At 36.8% G+C, this 20,330-nt stretch overlaps 1 protein-coding gene across 1 annotated transcript in view; it reads right to left on the reverse strand.

Annotated features, from left to right (window-relative positions):
• Positions 1 to 1,872: 1,872 nt before the first annotated feature.
• The window catches only part of LOC150093363 (transmembrane protein 256 homolog), a 28,094-nt gene continuing 9,636 nt past the window's right edge, over positions 1,873 to 20,330 (reverse strand). The window contains exons 2-3 of the mRNA XM_090413925.1: positions 3,224 to 3,345; positions 1,873 to 2,107 (exon numbers count right to left, since the gene is read on the reverse strand). Coding sequence (XP_090270051.1) covers positions 1,964 to 2,107; positions 3,224 to 3,345 — 266 coding nt within the window. The 3' untranslated portion in view covers positions 1,873 to 1,963. The remainder of the gene's footprint in view (positions 2,108 to 3,223; positions 3,346 to 20,330) is intronic.

Below are 20,330 nucleotides of genomic sequence, written 5' to 3' on the forward strand. Positions count from 1 at the left end.
TCAGATTGTCATAATCACTTGTTTGGTAAATCCGCATATATTCCTTCTTAATAGAAAATTCTGCATGTCTGGCAATCTCCAGGTCAAGACCACATGATCACTTTCTCGAATGGTAGGCAGTGTAGCTAGATTGGTTAGTGTTAAGTTCAGTTCTGATGCAGTAATCAGATCCAGCACTCTTGAACCTTGTGTCTCCTCCATTACATGATGTTGCCTCAGGTCATTATCTCTCAGTAGTGTGTATAAATTCCATTTCATTCCCTGCCTGTGACCATTTCTCCTCCCACTCTATGTCCCCATAGTTGAAATCTTCCATAATAATTACTTGACTTACACTCATATGCAAGTGCATATCATCTACCTTCTCCTGTACACTCCCTGGATTATAGCAGCAGCTAATTATATATTTAGCACTGTTGGCCCGCTCTATCTCACACCAGACAGCCTCAAATGAATTGCTGTCCCCCCCCGGATGTACTTCTGCTCTTTTTTGGCTTTAATTCCTCTGCTATCATTAGCAATCCCCCCCCCCATAGTGAAGACACTATATCCCTTGCATTCTATTCCTGTGACCATATTATCCTTGGTCAACCACATCTCAGTAATGTCTATACTTCTGGCCAAGTTATGCTAACCAGTGAATCAGACGAAATTTTTGTGATTTGTTTCATAGTGGCATTACAAAGCCAGTCACTTGAAACACATTGCAGATAAGACACAAAGCTTTACCTCCTTTAACAGTGAATGCAAAATCTTCCTCCCAATTTTGGCTAAAATTTCCGTTTTCATATTCATACTTTTGCTTCTTACAATTCTATGATGATGCAATCTTCTTTCACAAAATTTTCACAGACACTTCTAAAAAATTAAAGTGAAAAAAGAAACAATAAGCTCAACATGCACAATGCAACTAAACTCTACAGCACCAAGTATTACACTAATACTCCACTAATTTCATTGCCTGGCATCATACCACACATGCCACAATCATCAGTAAAAATAACATTCTCAGCACTGACTTGTACGATTACTGATTCTCCAGCACAATTCCTCTGTAATCCTTGCTAATCTAATTTTTCTAATTGTGTCATGGGTGCCTTGTAAACCTTCAGTACATTAATAGCACAAGTGGGCTAAGTTTTATATTTTTTTAATTTAAATTTTTTTAATGATGTTATTTATTATTATTTTTTGCATAACTGCAAACCCTGATCTAAAGACTAGCCATCGAAATTTTTTCACATCACTTCAAGTCTCCAACCAATAGGCTGTAGGATTTGAACCTGCAGTCCACTGGTTAGAGAGCAGGTATAGCAACAACTCAGCTAACCAGGTCAGCATATATATATATTAAAAAAAGGGGAAAAAAAAAAGAAATCTGTTATGTATTATTGAGTGTGCAAAACATGATGCTTCAGAATTCAAATAACAAGAGCATCTGGTAAGAGAGAGAGAGATTTATTTGAATGGCTAATATGAAAAAATATTGAAATAGCATGTGCTAATTTTCAAGAGACCTGAAGGAACAAAAAAAAATAAACCATGTTTAGTCTTCAGCATATCCAATATTTGATGTATATACTAATAATACTACAAATATTCAACTTCTTATGGATAAGACAGACCGAGAGAGAGAGAGAGAGAGAGAGAGAGAGTTTCCTTTAAAAAGGCCATGGCATTGAAAATAAAATGTTTCCAACTTATAAAATTTCATTTTTTTCTTTTTAAAGAAAAAAATGAAATTTTTTACATTTTAGAAAAAACTAAAAAATTTTCATTTTCCCCCCCTTTGTCCATGCATTCTATGACTAAGGTCTAAGTTTATTAAAAAAAAATTAAATGGACTGTGAACTACAAAATGATCTCTCTGAGTTTAATTTTTATTATGCAAGTTTATTTTACTTATTTAAGTTCTGTACAATATGTTCAGCTGAAAAACAAATATCCCAAAAGTTTAAATGTGTCACAAAATCATTGCTAACCAACCAAAAATAAGAAGTACACCTCCATAGGGAGTTATTCTTCTGACACTTTTATCACCTGTTAAAGCATAATAGTAGCAGGAGCCACAAAAGATGGTCAAACCAGCAACAATTAAGGAGCCAACCTACAGGGGGAGAAAACATAACAAATAAAATAAATTATTTTGAAAAAAAAAAAAAAAAAAAAAAAAAAAAAAAAAAAAAAAAAAAAAAAAAACACATTTACATGGTATTTGCGCTCAAGATCAAGTACAAATACCATATAAATAAATAAATTAATTAAAAAAAAAAAATATATATATATATATATATTTTTTTTTTTAAAGTCAAATAGCCAAATTAGAAGTTAAGATAAGAAACTAGTTTCTGAGAGTAACAATTATGAAAGCATGCAAGCCTGGATATTTACAAGCCTAGGTGGAAGCATGGGTGGTGTTAGCTATGTCGGGTGGGAAGCCTCCTTTAATTCTTAGGCCTCCCAACCAACATACCCAAGGCTAGTCAACGGTACCCACAGAGGGTGCCTCCCCACTCCTAGAACTATAGGCTTTTAGTCTAATCATTTGCACTTATTGGCTGTGCAAATTTGAGTGTGTTTTTGCAATTTCAATGTGGTTTCCCTAACGATGTTGTTTCCTTGACTGAGAGGAAATACAGGAGTGATTAAGCATGGTGTTGAATTTTCTATATGTGCTGTATTTATTCCATTAAACTGCATAATGAGTTTAAAACAGCAAGTAAGTATAAATAGTCAATGGTTAAAAGCTCTTTGCTAACTCCTGATGATATCATTAAGATGGATGATAAAACATTGAGTTAAATATAATTAATAAAATTATACTTGTTTTCCAACCTTTACCTGTACCCCATATACATGCCAGTGATGTGCTATAGGTTCTTCTACGTCTCATATATTAGCAAAAGTGCTGTTAATTCTATTTCTAATTATCTATCCTATCCAACCTTGGGTTCAGTGAAGGTCAGATATACTGTTATAATTTACTGTATTTCTAACATGAAATACATTGAAAGATATTTTGGTTGATCAAGGACTACAGATGCTTAAAAATGTAAATAATAACTTGACAACATTCTTACTAAATACTAGAAATATGGCAGTGAAGAGATGTAACACATTTATCCATGGAGTGAAATAGTAATCTCACTACATGAGTTATCATAATAATTAGAATATATGTCAACAAACAATAGAAAGAAGATAATAAATATTCTTCTCTTACAATGAAGGGCCTGTTGGTCAATGGAACTCCTAGCAATACCAGAGAATGAAAGAAATGGTAGTGATTAGCTGTTTCATATACTTGCTTTAGCTCAGCAGGGACATCTTTTCTTACATAAAAACCTGCAATAAGAAAAATAAAATATCAAATAAATAACTCAAAACCATGTGAGACATATCTCGTATAGCATCAAATAAACTACAAACTAAAAAAGTTATTAAGATTTATGCCATGAATGCAAGAAAAACAGAAATAACCATATCGTGCAATGTTCTCCATACAGTAGTCAGATAGGCCAATCTACAAAAAAAATTTTCATTTGTCTGCTTTTGTGGTTTTTCACATACAAATGCACTGACTTAATTTTTAAACTACAAAATCTCATACCAGGTTATGTTTTTCCCTTAGCCCACTACTAGATGAGAGATTATTAAGTCACATTGTTAGTTAGGTGACATAAAAAATTAAGATACAAAACTTTACCTCTTTTTCTTTCCTCAGGATGAAGAGAAAGTCAAAATAAAAAACATGCCTACATTTATATCTAATTTTATTTTCTTTCACCAGCATTTACTGGTAATTTAACATAATCTCCAAGACTCCCCACTTCTGTATGTAAAGGCTTAAGTACTGGAAGGACATCATGTTGAAGGTTTAATGGAATATATACAGCACTAGGAAAAGATTAAAAACTATTTTTAATGCTTCCAAAATTTTGTCTCAGTCACCTTCAGGTGATACACACACACACACACACACACACACACACACACAAAAAAAAAAAAAAAAAAAAGACAGCACAATACTAAATAAAACACATGGGTAAAGTCTTATCCAGGTGGTGCACTCTCTATGGATGTTTGTAGGTGGCCTAGGCTGTAAAGTGGGACCTCTGACAATTATTGTTTCCCAAATTTTGGGAAGTCTTATGCATCCGTATTTATTTAGATTTGGTTGATTTCTGAGTGCTGCTGCACATTCTAAAAACAGTCTTCCTTTATAAATTTACTATGGAATGGAGGAGGAACTGATTATTTTTTAATTAAAATAATCCTCAGCTCGTTAAAATAACCCCATTCCTCAACCATTGCTTCAGAAAGATTTCAGAAATGCCATCACCATCTCCTACATTCATGGCACATCAGAAAAATTAGCCAGGTCTTCAAAAAAGCTAGAAATAATAAAGATGTAAATGGAGCACAAGAAGCTGGATATATTGGGAATAAGTGAACTTAGATGGATAGGAATGGGCCATTTTCAGTCAGGTGACTATATGGTGTATTACTCAGGACATGAGTTGAGTCATAAAAATGGAGTATCTTTCTTACTCAGGAAAAAGATAGCCAGATATGTATTAGGCTATAATCCAGTGAGCGACAATAAGTTCTCTCAGAGTCAGTGGACATCCAATGAATATGACCATCACACAGGTTTATGCACCTACTACAGAGGCACCAGAAGAAGACAAAAGAATTTTATGGCAAGTTACAAAAAGTGATATATGCAATACCAAAGCAAGATTTATGGCTACTTATCAGAGATTGGAATGCAAAAGTGTGAGAAACCCAGGAAGAAGGAATAACAGGTTGTTTTTGTTTAGGTATTCGTAATACTGCAGGGAAGAGACTAGTTAAGTTTTGTGCAGAGAATTCTTTGTTTGTTGCTAATACCTGCTTTAAACAACACAAAAGGAGATTGTACACATGGATATCACCTGATGGACAATACAGAAATCAAATAGACTATATACTTGGACAAAGAAGATGGAGAAGTGCAATTCAGTCTGTCAAGACTTTTTCAGGTGCAGATTGTGGAACAGATCATGAATTATTAGTGGCTATGATACGTGTGAAATTATGGATATTAAAAACAACACAAATGTCAATCAGATATGATTTCGAGAATATTCAGTCGGTATGTTTTCAAATTTAACACACTCAATTTGTGTGAAGGAGAACCAGATGAACTATGGGAAGAAATTAAAGATATAATTAAAACAGAAGCAAAGAAGAATATTCAAATAATTTGTAAGAAGAAGTCCAAATGGCTATCAGAAGATGCCATCAAAACTGCTCAGGAAATGAGGAAAATGAAGGCCAGAGGAAATTTGCAGGAAGTATGGCATTTGAATGCAGAGTTTCAACGACAAGCCAGAAGAGACAAGGAAAAATACATTAACCAGGAATGCCAACAAATAGAAGACCAAACCAGGAAAGGAAAAACAAAAGATCTTTTCAAAAAGATCAGGGAACTGACAAGGAAATTCAGGGCCAAGGACAATATTGAAAAGTAATCACAAAGGACATCTTACAGAAGTGGCAGACATCAAAGAAAGATGGAAAGAATATACAGAAGCCCTTTACAGAAAGGACTCAGAAATTGCTGAAAAATTTGAAGAGCAGGATTATACACAGGAGCAATTACCACTGGAGAGTGAAGTGAGGTGGGCACTGCAACAGCTATCCAGTAAGAAAGCATCAGGAGGGGATTGAATACCTATTGGAAGTTTATTTTCCACTTGGTTAGACTATAATTATTGTTATTATTCCTAACACCTCCAAGGAGTACGAAGACTTATCGCAGGAAGACATCTACAACTGTCTTAACCACTACACTGAACCTCTACTACGAATCATCCCCATCAACGCCATCTACCACCCACCTCCACCACCACAACTAGTATTTTTTGTCCTTTATCCAAGTGTATGCAAACAAAGTTTGCGCCTGAAGTATCTTCAGGATTGAGGCAACTCGTATTAAAGGTGAACCAAGCTCTCATCACTCCTTGTCTCAGTGTCTCCCATAATGTAAAGCACATCACCTTACAGACATGTATAATACTATGCATTAAGGGAAGGGTCACTACCCAAACCAGTTTCAACCTTTATTGAGGTCTCGTCACGCCAAACCCAGAATTGGTGATACTAAGGCAGAAGCAATGAAGAGGTCATATTTACTTATACGAGTTGCCCAAAGGTGTACCACCTTATTATTAAATTACTCTGGATTTAGAGAAAGATGCTGGAAGTTTATTTTCCACTCAGTTAGACCATAATAAATTTAGTTTAATCCTTTATCCAAGTATATGCAAACAAAGTTTGCACCCTCTCCATTGCTTCTGCCTTAGCATCACCAATTCTGGGTCTGGTTCCCCCTGACGAGACCTCAATAAAGATCAAAATCAGTCTGGGTAGTGACCCTTCCCTTAATACATAGCATTATTCATGTCTGCAAGGAGATGTGCTTTGCATTATGGGAGATACTGAGACAAGGAGTGATGAGAGCTTGGTCCACCTTTACTACAAGTTGCCTCAGTCCTGAAGATACTTCAGGTGCAAACTAAATTTATTATAGTCTAACCAAGTGGAAAATAAACTTCCAACATCTTTCTCTAACTCCAGAGTAATTTAATAATAAGGTGGTACACCTTTGGGTAACTCGTATAAGTAAATATGACCTCGCCATTGCTTCTGCCTTAGTATCACCAATTCTGGGTCTGGCTCCCCAGTGACGAGACCTCAATAAAGGTCGAAATCAGTCTGGGTAGTGACCCTTCCCTTAATGTATAGCATTATTCCTGTCTGCAAGGAGATGTGCTTTGCATTATGGGAGATACTGAGACAGTGATGAGAGCTTGGTCCACACCTTTACTACGAGTAGCCTCAGTCCTGAAGAATACCTATTGAGCTGCTCAAAGCCCTGGAAGAAGAAGCAGTTAAAATTTTAACAGCTCTATGTCAATTTGGATCACAACTACATGGCCTAGAGAATGGAAAAGATCAGTTTATATATACCTTTATTGAAGAAAGGCGATGCAAGAGAGTGCAAAAATTAGAGAACTATAGCACTGATTTCTCATGCAAGTAAAGTCTTACTTAAGATCATTCAGAAAAGACTGGAACTATTCATGAATAGAGAAATGCCAGATGAACAGGCAGGATTTCAAAAAGGTAGAGAAACAAGAGATCAGATCTCCAATTTGAGATGGATAATAGAAAGAGCACAGGAATATCAAAAGAATGTCTACCTTTGTTTCCTTGACTATAGTAAGGCTCTTTTGATTCTGTAGATCATGTGAAACTGTGGAATGTGTTAAGAACAATGGGAGTACCAGAGCATTTCATTATCCTTTTGAGGAATCTTTATTGTGAACAAGAAACTACTGTCCAAAAAGATCTTGGAGAAACTAAGTATTTCACAATAGGTAAAGGGATGCGACAAGGATGTATCTTATCTCCATACCTGTTTAATTTGTACAGCAAATACATTTTAAGAATGGCAGGGCTGGAGGAGTCTTTATTTAGAGTTAAAACAGGTAGAAGAAATATTAATAATTTGAGGTATGCAGATGATACCACCTTGCTAGCAGAATGGAAAGAAGATTTGGAGACACTTATTATGAAAGTTAAAGAAGAAAGTGCTAAATATGGCCTTAAACTTAACCTCAAAAAGGCAAAAGTTATAGCAACATGTGAACTTAATGATTTTGAAGTAGATGGAGAGAAAATGGAAGTAGTTAACAATTTTGTGCTGCTAGGATCCCGAAATGATAGAGATGGGTATTGTACTGAAGAAGTTAGAAGATTATTATTACTTGGAAGGAAAGCAATGACAAATTTAACAGGATCTTTATCTTTAAAGATATCAGCCTTGCAACAAAAATCAAAATTGTGAAAGCAATGGTATTCCCTGTGGTGCTATATGAATGTGAAAGTTGGGCCCTGAGAAAGAGTGAAAGAAGGAAGATAGATGCATTTGAATTATGGGTTTGGAGATGCTTACTAAGAATACCATGGGCTGCAAAGCAAACCAATAAATCAGTGACAGACAGAATGAAGCCAGATTGCTCCTCGAAACTATGATCATCAAGCAAAAATTATCATACTTGAAACATATTATGTGAGCAAATGACAGTCTGGAGAAGATGATGATGCTTGCTAAAGTTGACGGAATCAGGAGAAGAGGAAGAATATGAATTAGATAGGTGGATGGAGTTAAAGAAGCAACTGGAATGGGACTGGAAATGCTGAAAGATATGGCCAGGGACAGATCTGAATGGAGAATGTATGTTCATAGAATCATACCTTTGTTTCCTTGACTATAAAATCGATTTAACATAACAACAACTTTAAAGAAGTACAACCCCTACACAGCTTTTAAGTCCCCACCAGAAACTTGCTATCCTTATCCATTCTACCAAAGATCTTCCTCTTCTCCCTCCTTTCTCAGTGACTGGAGTGTATAAAGTATCCTGTTCCTGCAAGTAAGTTGGCTTATTTTGGACAGACAAGCGGATCAGCAACTATCTGTTTAGAACACAAATCATACATCTGCAATCACCCTATGGTCAATCTGGCCTTGCAGACCATGTATTAGGACATCTGGATAGTGATCCATGCGTTTTATTTAGTATTGTGTGTGTTACAAGTGTTATTTATAATCCCTGAAGATGTCTCAGTGACTGAAACAAAATATTGGAAGGCATTAAAATTAGCTTTTAATCCTTTCCTAGTGCTGTATATATTCCACTAAACCTTCAAAAATAGGAATTTTTGAAGATTTAGTGGAATTTCATTTCCGGTTGCATAGATCAAACTGGAAAAGGTGTTGCAGTATCTGATATCAGGAATGATCAACAAATTACTACCCCAAATACCACATAATCCTCACTATTTTTCTAATGCACTTGATCTTGTTTACACATCAGCTTTTTCTAGGAAATATCACCAGTACTTTAGGTAGTTTACATCTGGGTAATTAAGATAAATTTTGCATTATTCTCCACATGACATTTGCTAAATGTCAAGACCTGGTTTTCAATCCCATCTACTGCAAAGCAGCCTTTATTATGGCTTTTAGGCTATAATTCTAATCAAACCAAATCTCTACTTCTGTGAAATGTACCTCCGGTTGTCATCTTCTCCTAACATCAGTTGGTACTGTAACAATTCCAAATGGGATAATCACCTTAATTTCTATTTCATCTTTTCTTTAGCTGGATTACTGCTGTTAGCTCCTTGATTGATTGATTCAATGTGATTGAATTACCAAAGTAATTCTTGCAAGAAAAAAAACGTAAATTTCACTCTAAATGCTTATAAGATTAGGAAACTTGAAACTTTCTATGTATCAAGAATAGTGTTTTTATTAAAACCAAACTAGTAAATTTGCCTGAATATCTGCTATCAGCAACATTCAACTAATTGCTAATTTATGAAAGTAATAGATGCTGCAATAAAGTCATCTTTTCTTTAGCTGGATTACTGCTGTTAGCTCCTTGACTGAAGCATTCACTGTGATTGAATTACCAAAGTAATTCTTGAATTACCTTAAATAGAAATTTGCATATCCAGAAAAATTATATTTTTCAGATGAACAGAAATGGAAACAAATAGAATCAGCAATCGCTTTCATAAACAGAAGAGATACTTAACTTGCACATAAGAAAACTAAAAATTAAATGCATATTTCATACAATTTAACATAATATGAAAACAAAATTTATTATTATATCACATGGAATGCTGTTATGCAAATTAGAACAAATGGGGATGGATATGACACTGGTTAAGTGGATAAGAGGGTGGCTGCTGGACAGATATCAAAAAGTAGTATATGGAGGGGCAGAATTGAGGCAAAAACAGGTGACTAGTGGTGTGCTGGGCTACTGTTTAATTTGTACATAAATGATATATGAAATAACTTGACCTGAAAGGAAATATTCAGTTGTTTGCTGATGATGCAAAATTAGGCAGAGTAATAGTTAATCAAGGTGACGTGGAGAGCTTGCAGGACGATTTCAAATAGGCACTGGTATGGGCAAAAGGCAACTAATGGGTATCAGTTTAATGTAGAGAAATGTAAAGTTATATATTTAGGGATAAACAGATTACAAGCTGTGTATCACATTGATGGTACTGTATTCCAAAAAATAGATTCAACTTGAGATTTAGGGTGGTGGTAGACAAGAGAGTTAAAGTTTAGAGGACATATTGCTAAGGCAACCCATAAGATTACTTGGCTATTGAAGAACACATTAACAAGTAGAGATAAGGAAGTTGTTATACCTCTTTATAAGGACTCTACACACCCACATCTGGGTTACTATTCTTAAATCTAGTCTCCCGAGTTTCTTGGGGGACAAGGAAGCAGTATAGAAATTCAGAAGCGAGTGATCAAGATGGTGAGTGGTCTGTGGAATGTTCCCTATGAAGATAGACTGCATGTGAATTGCAGAAGTTAGTTGATAAGAGAAAAAGAGGGGATATCATAGAAACATTTAAGTTGCTTAAAAAGTTCTATAGGATTGATGCCAGGGAAATGTTTCAGCACCACTTGGCTGGAATGGCCAGAACAAGGGGTCATCCCTGGAAGTTGAATACAGGTGTAGTTAGTAGAAGTGTGAGGACTAAGTTTTTTGCTTGGAGAATTGTGAATAAGTGAAATGGGTTCCAAACAACAAACCCATATCACCAGCAGAAATATACCAAATTCTTCTTCTTCTCCCCTAGTCTCCACAAATTCTATGAAAAATCTCAAAATATGAAAAATATAGCAAGAACATCTCGTCAACTTATGTCACAATTATGTCTTCTCTTCTCCTCTCTATTATCCACTAGACTCTGTAATTTACATTCCCTTAATCTGTCTTCACATCAGTGTTCTCTGCATCACTGCCATAACCTACTGTGCTGCACTCATAATTTTAGCAAAATAGTCCCAAAATTTTAGGTCCTGATTCACCATCACTCAGATCCCTCATGTCCTTGAAGATATTTCCACTAATCTTAAATTATGCATTGTCTTTGCTTCCTGAAATTTAAAACCTTACACTCTGCAACACTGAGCTAGTAACTTCACCCATTCACCAAGTCAATTCCTTTCAAGCTATGGTTCTTCATAACTTTGCATCATCTACAAACAACTGCACATATCACCATTCAAACCTCTTCCAATATCATTAACATATAGGTTGCATTAGCAAGTGTAAGCAAACAAAGTTTGCTTACACTTGGATAAAGGATTAAACCAACAATATAATTTCTTGGCATCTTTAATTTATAGTAAAACCAAGTGGAAACACTTTTAACATCTAAAAGTGTTTAAATGTTAAACACTTTTAGGTTTAACATCTAAACCTAAAATTATATAGCTATATAAGGATATATACATATATATATATAAGGATAATAAATGAAAACTATACCTTTTACTTTTGTGAATTGCAAAACTGAAGATGGAGGTAAGGGACCAAAATAAACACAGGAGAAAGTTATGTTGTGTCATCAACTAAAAACAATCGAGACATGCTTTCAAGACAAATACGTCAGGGAATTCAAGTGGTAGTACTATGAAGACAAAGTAGCATTCTGCAATGCATGAAAAATATTCTGGAGCTTCTGACAGATTACTACAAGGTTTTCAAGGTCTTTTTAAAGTGAAGACATTTAGGTTTTACGAGGCTTCAATTCTCTCTCTCTCTCTCACACACACTGCAACATAGACTTGGCAAGAAATCGCACTTCTAAATGCTTTCCAAAGAAAGATGGATTCTAGAATGTTTCAACCCTTGAAGTACCTTTTTAATACAGCCTATCGTAAAGCTGAATTCAATAAACCATTTACTGACTTCAAAAACTTATATGCCCAGTAGCAGAACAGTACCAAAACAAGATGAAATGTAAAGAATTTGTGTTGTTTACTGCTGACGATGTTAAACAAAAATTAGTCAAGGAAATTAAAGACTCCATTAGCGAGTCTTCTAGATGTTTCTTCAGACACTTCAAATGAAGAGAAACTCACCCATTACATGATATGCATACATAAAAATTGGAATGAATGAATGAATAAACTACTAGAATGGAAAAGGAAAGAATCTTAAAGTGAGGACAGATAAGATTCATGTTAATTTTGCCAGCCCTCCCAGACAGTACTGTATATAAATTTCTTCGACCAGTAGACAATTCTATATGCATTTGTATAGAATTCTATACAAATATAGAATAAACTATAGAATAGAATTAAAGAATAGCATCTTTGAAGAAAGAAGTATCAGACTGTATACCCAGGCAGGAAGATAAATAATGTGGGAGCTAAATGGTTGAATATCATCATTAAAAAGTAGTTGCAGAAAAAATTGTGGAAGGATATATATATATATATATATATAAAGATGATCAGTATGCCCATGACCAGTACTAGGCAAAGGCAAGAAGAGTTATCTGTACAGTAAAGGCAGGCGAAGCTAATTATGAGAGGAATCTAGCTAATAAGGCTAAAAGAAATCCTAAAGAAAGCTTTTGCTATGTGGCAAGTAAAAGGAAGAATGACTACAGAAGGATGACTTGTAAAAGCACTGGAAACAAGGAGGTAACAGAAGCAAACAAATAGTAGAGTTATTGAGTGATTGTTTTCAACTGTATACTATCTAGTTGGTGATACTGCAGTGTGTTATGATCCATCGAGTTGTTTCCGACTCCTGGTGACTCCATGAACATATACTCTCCGTTCCAATCTGTCCCTGACCATGTCTTTCAGAACCTCCAAGCACACTCCAGTTGCTTCTTTAACTCCATCCACCCATCTAATCGTTGGTCTTCCTCTTCTCCTGCTTCCATCAACTTTAGCAAGCATCATCATCTTCTCCAGACTGTCATTTGCTCGCATAATATGTCCAAAGTATGACAATTTTTGCTTGATGATTATGGCTTCAAGGGAGCAATCTGGCTTTATTCTGTCTATCACTGATTTATTGATTTACTTTGCAGTCCATGGTATTCTTAGTAAGCATCTCCAAACCCATAATTCAAATGCATCTATCTTCCTTCTTTCACTCTTTCTCAGGGTCCAACTTTCACATCCATACAGCGCCACAGGGAATACCATTGCTTTCACGATTCTGATTTTTGTTGTGAGACTAATATCTTTAAAGAGCTTGCTTAAATTTATCATTGCTTTATTTCCCCAAGTAATAATCTTCTTCTAACTTCTTCAGTACAATAACCATCTTTATCAATTTGGAATCCTAGGAACACAAAATTGTTAACTCCTTCCATTTTCTCCCCATCTACTTCAAAATCATTAAGTTCACATGTTGCCATAACTTTTGTCTTTTTGAGGTTAAGTTTAAGGCCATATTTAGCACTTTCTTCTTTAACTTTCATAATAAGTTCCTTCAAATCTTCTTTGCATTCCGCTAGCAAGGTGGTATTCATCTGCATACCTCAAATTATGAATATTTTTTCCACCAATTTTAATTCCAACTGAAGACTCCTCCAGCCCTGCCATTCTTAAAATGTACTTGCTGTACAAGTTAAACAGGTACGGAGATAAAATATATCCTTGTCGCACCCCTTTACCTATTGTGAAATACTGTTTCTCCAAGATCTGTTTGGACAGTAGCTTCTTGTTCATAATAAAGATTCCTCAGAAGGATAACGAAATGCTCTGGACTCTCATTGTTCTTAACACATTCCACAGTTTCACATGATCTACAGAGTCAAAAGCCTTGCTATAGACAAGGAAACAAAGGTAGACATTCTTGTGATATTCATGTGCTCTTTCTATTATCCAGTACTAGATGTGATACTAACAGATAGAAGAATAGAAGTGGATGAAACGGAAGTGCTTAAGGTATTGCAGAACCACAATGCAAACAATGCCATGGGATTAGATGAGGTTATATGCTATTATTATTATGATGATTCAGGTCTCCATGGAGTCACAAGACTCATCATGAGAGACCCATCCTAGAAAACATAGTCTATCATACTATTCCTTGAACTTATTGACTCTTACCACTCTATCAGGTAATGCATTTCATGGCTCAATCACCTTCAATGCAAAGAAACTACTCCTTACCCTCTTGCTCACAGCTTCCTTTCATAACTTCAAGGGATGGCCCCTTGTCCTCAATCCTACCTTCTGTTCCACCAAATGAAAGAACTACCCAGTATCAACCCTGTAACTACCTCTCAATAGTTTAAAAGTCTCAATCATATCAGTCTCCTTCTCCTATCTACCAAACTCTGCAGTCCACATTTCCTCTGCCTGAATATCCCACTGTATAGTCTTGATACCATCTTTGTTATGTGCCTCTACACTTTCCACAATTAACTTATCCCCTTCAAATTCTGGGGACCAAATTTCAGAACAATAGTCTAAGTGTGGTCTGATCAGGACTTTACACAATGGAATGACAACTCATATCACAGGTCAGTGTCCTTCTCAGTATTGCAGCAATACTCTCAGTTACTTTCACCACCTTTGCAATATGTTTCCTGAATTTCAGGTTTCTATCAATCATCACCCTAAGATCCCTTGCCTCCCTTACTTCCTCCAGTACAGTTTCTCCAACAAAGTATGCAGCCTCCTATTGATGTATCCCAAACTTCAAGGCTTTACATTTAGCTGCATTAAACCGACACCCCCCATTCATTTGCCTATCTGCACAGGTTTATTCTGCAATATTACTAATAGCACTTCCCAGCTTCACATCATCTGTAAATAACTGAATATCCCCCTGCAATCCATTGACAATGTCATTGGATTGCAGTGGGATATTCAGCAATCTGCCTCCTTGATATTACTCCCTATACATTCTCTGATACCTATCAGATAGCCAATCTTGAATACAGTTCAAGATTAATCTGACATCTAAACCCATGTGCTGCAACTTAAATATCAGCTTATTATGCAGTACCCTGTCAAATGCCTTTGTAAAATCCCCAAAATGGCAGAATATGAATTCCCCTCATCAACCACTCTTGTCACTTTATTATAAAAGGCAATCATATTACTAAAGCAAGAGCACCCCTTAACAAATCCATGTCGACTCCCACAGATAATATTACCCTCATCTGCCCAAATGCTGTATATGATCCCTCACTAATTTCTAGAAGATCTTAACAACTTTCAGTCTGCTACCACCCTTATGCAATGGCACCTTACCCTCCTTGGGTACCTTCCACATGGCCTGACTTGCATTGAAAAGCCAGGTCAAGAGAGCTGTCAATTCTTTAGCACATTCTCTTAAAACCCATGGTGAAATTCCATCCAGTCCCACTGCTTTACTGACAAACAGAGTACTCAGTATTTGAAACACTCTCCTCTTGCACTTCTAACCCTTGACCCTAGAGTGCCCTATCTCTCTAGTATTAAAACCTACTTCTCTAGGATGAAATATCCCAATAAAGTGTTCACTGAACAACTCACTATGTCCTTTGTATCAGTCACTCTAATCCCGTTTTTATCCAATAATGTCATTCTTTCACAATAATTTCTTCTCCTACTGGCCAATTACCTAAAATATTTCTTAAGATTTTCTTTGGATCTCAGGGCCAATCTCTTCTCATATTCCAGTGTTGCCTACCATACCATATTATTCACTCTCCTAGCCTGAGGCTTATATTCTTCATGCATCTGCTCTCTACCCCCCCCCCCACTCCTTATCTCTCTCTCTTCCATAACCTCTTTTTTACCTGCAGTTCCTGTTTGATATTGTTTGTCATCCACTCTTTATATCACATTGTGTTCTCTTCTTCATTTATAGTATACAGCTTGCTACTGCTGCTAATAAATATTCCTTCACAAGTTCCCAAGCACTAATGATATCTCACCCTTCCAATTGCTCCCTCCATGGAACTCATGTTGGAGGCTTAATGGATTTTTTACAACACTCAAAAAGAATTAAAATAGAATTTAATACTTGCTATATTTTGTCCTAGTCACTAGGACATCTACAGGGATTACAAAAACAATTAATGTAACATGCACATAAATATCATACAATACTAAGCCCAACCATGTGGGTGACACTAAAGTCCTATCTAGGTGGAGCGCCTTCTAAGGGCAGTAGTAGGTGGCCTGGAATGTAAGGTGGGACCTCTGGTGATGAGTGTTTCCCAAATCTTCGGAAGCTTAATGCAACCGTATTTATTAAGATTTGGTTGGTTTCTGAGAGCTGCTGCTGCTTCTAAGAAAAGTGTCTCTTTCTTGAATTTGCTGTGGTGGAGCATGGTGGTTTTCTTCCATGATACCCTATGGGTGGTGTCCAAAACATGGTCAGCCAAGCCTGAATGGCCATAGTTGTGTTTACAGATGTAAGACTTGTGTTCCTCCAGGTGGACGGATGCTGATCTGCCTGTCTGTCCAAAGTACGCCAGCTTACAGGAACAGGGTACTTTGTAAACTCCAGGCAGAGAGAGAGAGAGGAGGGAGCTGATCTTTCGGAGAACAGATAATGGTAGCAAGTTTGCGGTGGGGCTTATATGCTGCGTGTAGGTTGTACTTTTTTAGTATCTTGGCTATTTTTTCAGATGTGCCACGGATGTAGGGTATGGTGATGGCATTTTTAAAATCTTGTTGACGAGAAGGACGGGGAATGGGGGAGGAACTGATTATTTTTTTTGATACTGTGTTCGCTGTAGCCATTGGAGAGGAAAGTGCTGTGTATGTGGTTAAGCTCAGTAGTGAGGGCAGTTCCAATGGAACAAAGATTGTGGGCTCTCTTGGTAAGAGTTTTAATAATGCCACATTGTTGAGAGGGGTGGTGGTGGAAGAGTTTGTGAATATCTGCCTGTGTGTGTGGGTTTTCTGTATACAGTGAAGGCAAGTGTATCATTAGGCAGGCATGTGACTAAGGTGTCTAGGAAGGGTAAACAATTGTTCTTTTCCTTTTCCACAGTAAACTGGATTCTTGGATGTAGGCTATTGAGATGACAGGGAGTCTAACGTGTCTGGGCCATGAGGCCAAATAGAGAACACATCTACATATCTTAGCCAGATAGAAGGTTTGAGTGGGGCTGAGTCTATGGCTCGTTTTTCGAAATCTTCCATATAGAAATTGGCAAGGGGGGGAAGAGAGGGGGGAACCCATGGCAGTTCCCTCTATCTGCTTGTAGATTTTGTTCTTCCATTGTTCTTCCACAATCTTTGTTCCAGTGGAACTGCCCTCACTACTCAGCTTAACCACATACACAGCACTTTCCTCTCCAATGGCTACAGCAAACACAGTATCAAAAAAATAATCAGTTCCTCCCCCATTCCCCGTCCTTCTCGTCAACAAGATTTTAAAAATGCCATCACCATACCCTACATCCATGGCACATCCGAAAACATAGCCAAGATACTAAAAAAGTACAACCTACACACAGCATATAAGCCCCACCGCAAACTTGCTACCCTTATCCGTTCTACGAAAGATCAGCTCCCTCCTCTCTCTCTCTCTCTGCCTGGAGTTTACAAAGTACCCTGTTCCTGTAAGCTGGCGTACTTTGGACAGGCAGGCAGATCAGCATCCATCCGCCTGGAGGAACACAAAACACAACTATGGCCATTCAAGGCTTGGCTGACCATGTTTTGGACACCACCCACAGGGTAGCATGGAAGAAAACCACCATGCTCCACCACAGCAAATTCAAGAAAGAGACACTTTTCTTAGAAGCAGTGGCTCTCAGAAACCAACCAAATCTTAATAAATACGGTTGCATTAAGCTTCCGAAGATTTGGGAAACACTCATCACCAGAGGTCCCACCTTACATTCCAGGCCACCTACTACTGCCCTTAGAGGGCGCTCCACCTAGATAGGACTTTAGTGTCACCCACGTGGTTGGGCTTAGTATTGTATGATATTTGTGTGCATGTTACATTAATTGTTTTTGTAATCCCCGTAGATGTCCTAGTGACTAGGACGAAATATAGGAAGTATTAAATTCTATTTTAATTCTTTTTGAGTGTTGTAAAAAATCCATTAAGCCTCCAGCATGATGTCCTCACAGCACTTAAGCCTCTACACACGAATCCCTCCATGGAACTGCTCCAAGTTGATATCTAATACTATTATCATCACCTGCCTTATAATTCCAAAGTTAATATATATAATATATAATTATAATTTATAATATAATTATGTTTATATATTTAATATATTATTGTATATACTAATAATAATATATGTATATAACATAATATATATAATTTGAATGTTACAAAAATGTGCAAGGGAAATGGCATCTCCTATGACCAAGCTGTTTAATCTAAGCCTGTTCTGGAAAATGCCAACAGAAACTGGAAAGATGGCAAAATAGTTCCAATGCATAAAGGAGGCTCCAGGACAGAAGTAGCAAATTACAGGCCAATCAGCATATCAGGAGTGGTGGTTAAGGTATTGGAGAAGTTGAGAAAAGAGAAAATTCAAGAATGGGTGGACTGGAATACGACACTTTATAAGGGACAACATGGCTTTGTGAAGGATAGGGTATGCTTAGTTTTAAAATAAAGTGACAACTGAGTTGGATAAAGGAACTGGCTAATCTGAGATACCTGCTGGACTTTGCAAAAGCATTTGACAGGATCCACATGGAACACTGTTGAATAAATTGAAGAAAACACTGTTGATATGAAGCAGATGATTTGGATTAGAGAGCTAGTTGATGTACAGCAAAGAATGGTTTATGGAAGAGCTGAGTCCAGAAGAAGAAGAAGAAGAAGAAGGCAGATGACTAATGGTGTGCTGCTGAGCTCAGTAGTTGATTCTCTGTTGGTTCTCTGTTCTTGAATTTGTACATCAATGATAGAGGAGAAATATTCAGTTGTTTGCTGATGATGCAAAACTGGGAAGTGTGATAGTTAATGAAAACGATAAAGACATCCTGCAGATGATTTCAATAGACTGGCATTATGGGCAAAGTGAATTGACTGCCAGTTTAACATGGCCAAGTATAAAGTGATGCACTTTGGGAAGAACAGATCACAAGATGTGTATTATACTGATGGAACTGAAATGCAGGAAATTGATGAGGCTAGTGATTTGGGATGATTGTAGACAGGGAGTTGAATTTCAGAGGTCATATAGTAAAGATAGCAAAACCAGTACACCAGATTACATGGTTGTTCAAGAACACACTGAAAAGCAAGGACAAGGATAAATAATCTCATTTGTAAGGTCATATCTGGACTACTGCATGCAGATCTGGTCACCTGGATTCCAAATGGATGAAAGTGGTGGAGAAGATCCAGAGGTAAGCGAAGATTGTGGCAGATCTGCAGAATATTCCTATGAGAACAGTTTGAAGGTCTGTGGTCTTCAAAAACTAGTTGATAGGTGAAAAAGAGAGGGATTTTATAGAATTGACACAAAAGACTTATTTTCAGCAATTGCAGGAATGGAGAGAACAAGGGATCAACCCTCTCCCCCCACCCGGGAAGTTGTTTAAGAGTGCAGTAGCAAGGATATTAGGACTAGGGGTTTTTTTTTGCATGGAAAGTGGTGAATGGATGGAATTGTGTGAATAATGAGTCTCCTGCAATGAATTTTCTGACACCATGGAGATACTGCATTTTTTCTTTTTATTTACCTCAAACAAGCAGTACAGCAACCTATATCATGACATCAGATAAGTGTGAGAAAGAAGAAACTTATTTACATTCTTCTTAAAGAGCTAAAGGTTGAAATTGTTGGGAACACATCATTGGGAAAGCTGTTACAGAGGACAGAGATAGATGAAATAAATCAGGAAGAGGAGAAGCAAGTATGATGAGTTTTGCAGTTGTACTGTAAAAGGATGCTAGACAGCTGCTGCTCTTGTTTTAACAGACCTAACAGCAAGTGGAAGAATGATGTTTGCCAATTCACTGGAGCAGTGATCATGGATGTACTTATAGAAGAGACACAGCTGAAACACTGTATCTGTGAAATAGAGGTAAGATTGTGAGGGAAGAGTCATCTATGAGCTGAATTCCTCTCCTCTGGACAGCATCAGAATGCCTAGTTTTTTAGAAGGTGAGGAATCAATTCATGTGATGTATTTGTGCCAGGAGAGGTTGGAGGTAAATGTCAGTTCCAGGGGAGATAGTTCATCCTGTATAGTGATGTGTGTATTATTGAGGATGAGAACAGGTGAGCTGATATCTCTTTTGTAAAAGAAAAGGAAGGACTGTGTTTGTGGCAGCACTGAAGGTGATTAGGTCATTCTTGTCACACTGAAAGATGGTATGGAGATCAGTGTTTAAGTAGTTGCAGATGTCTAAGAGCTACATGGTTGGTCCAAGGAGTAGGATGAATAAAGAATGATATTGTCAGCAAATATATGGATAGGATTTGTAGCG

This window comes from Typopeltis vanoorti, chromosome 24 (genome assembly GCF_054136105.1).
Source record: "Typopeltis vanoorti isolate ZY-2024b chromosome 24, IOZ_Tvanoo_1.0, whole genome shotgun sequence".
Classification (NCBI taxonomy): Eukaryota; Metazoa; Arthropoda; class Arachnida; order Uropygi; family Thelyphonidae; genus Typopeltis; species Typopeltis vanoorti.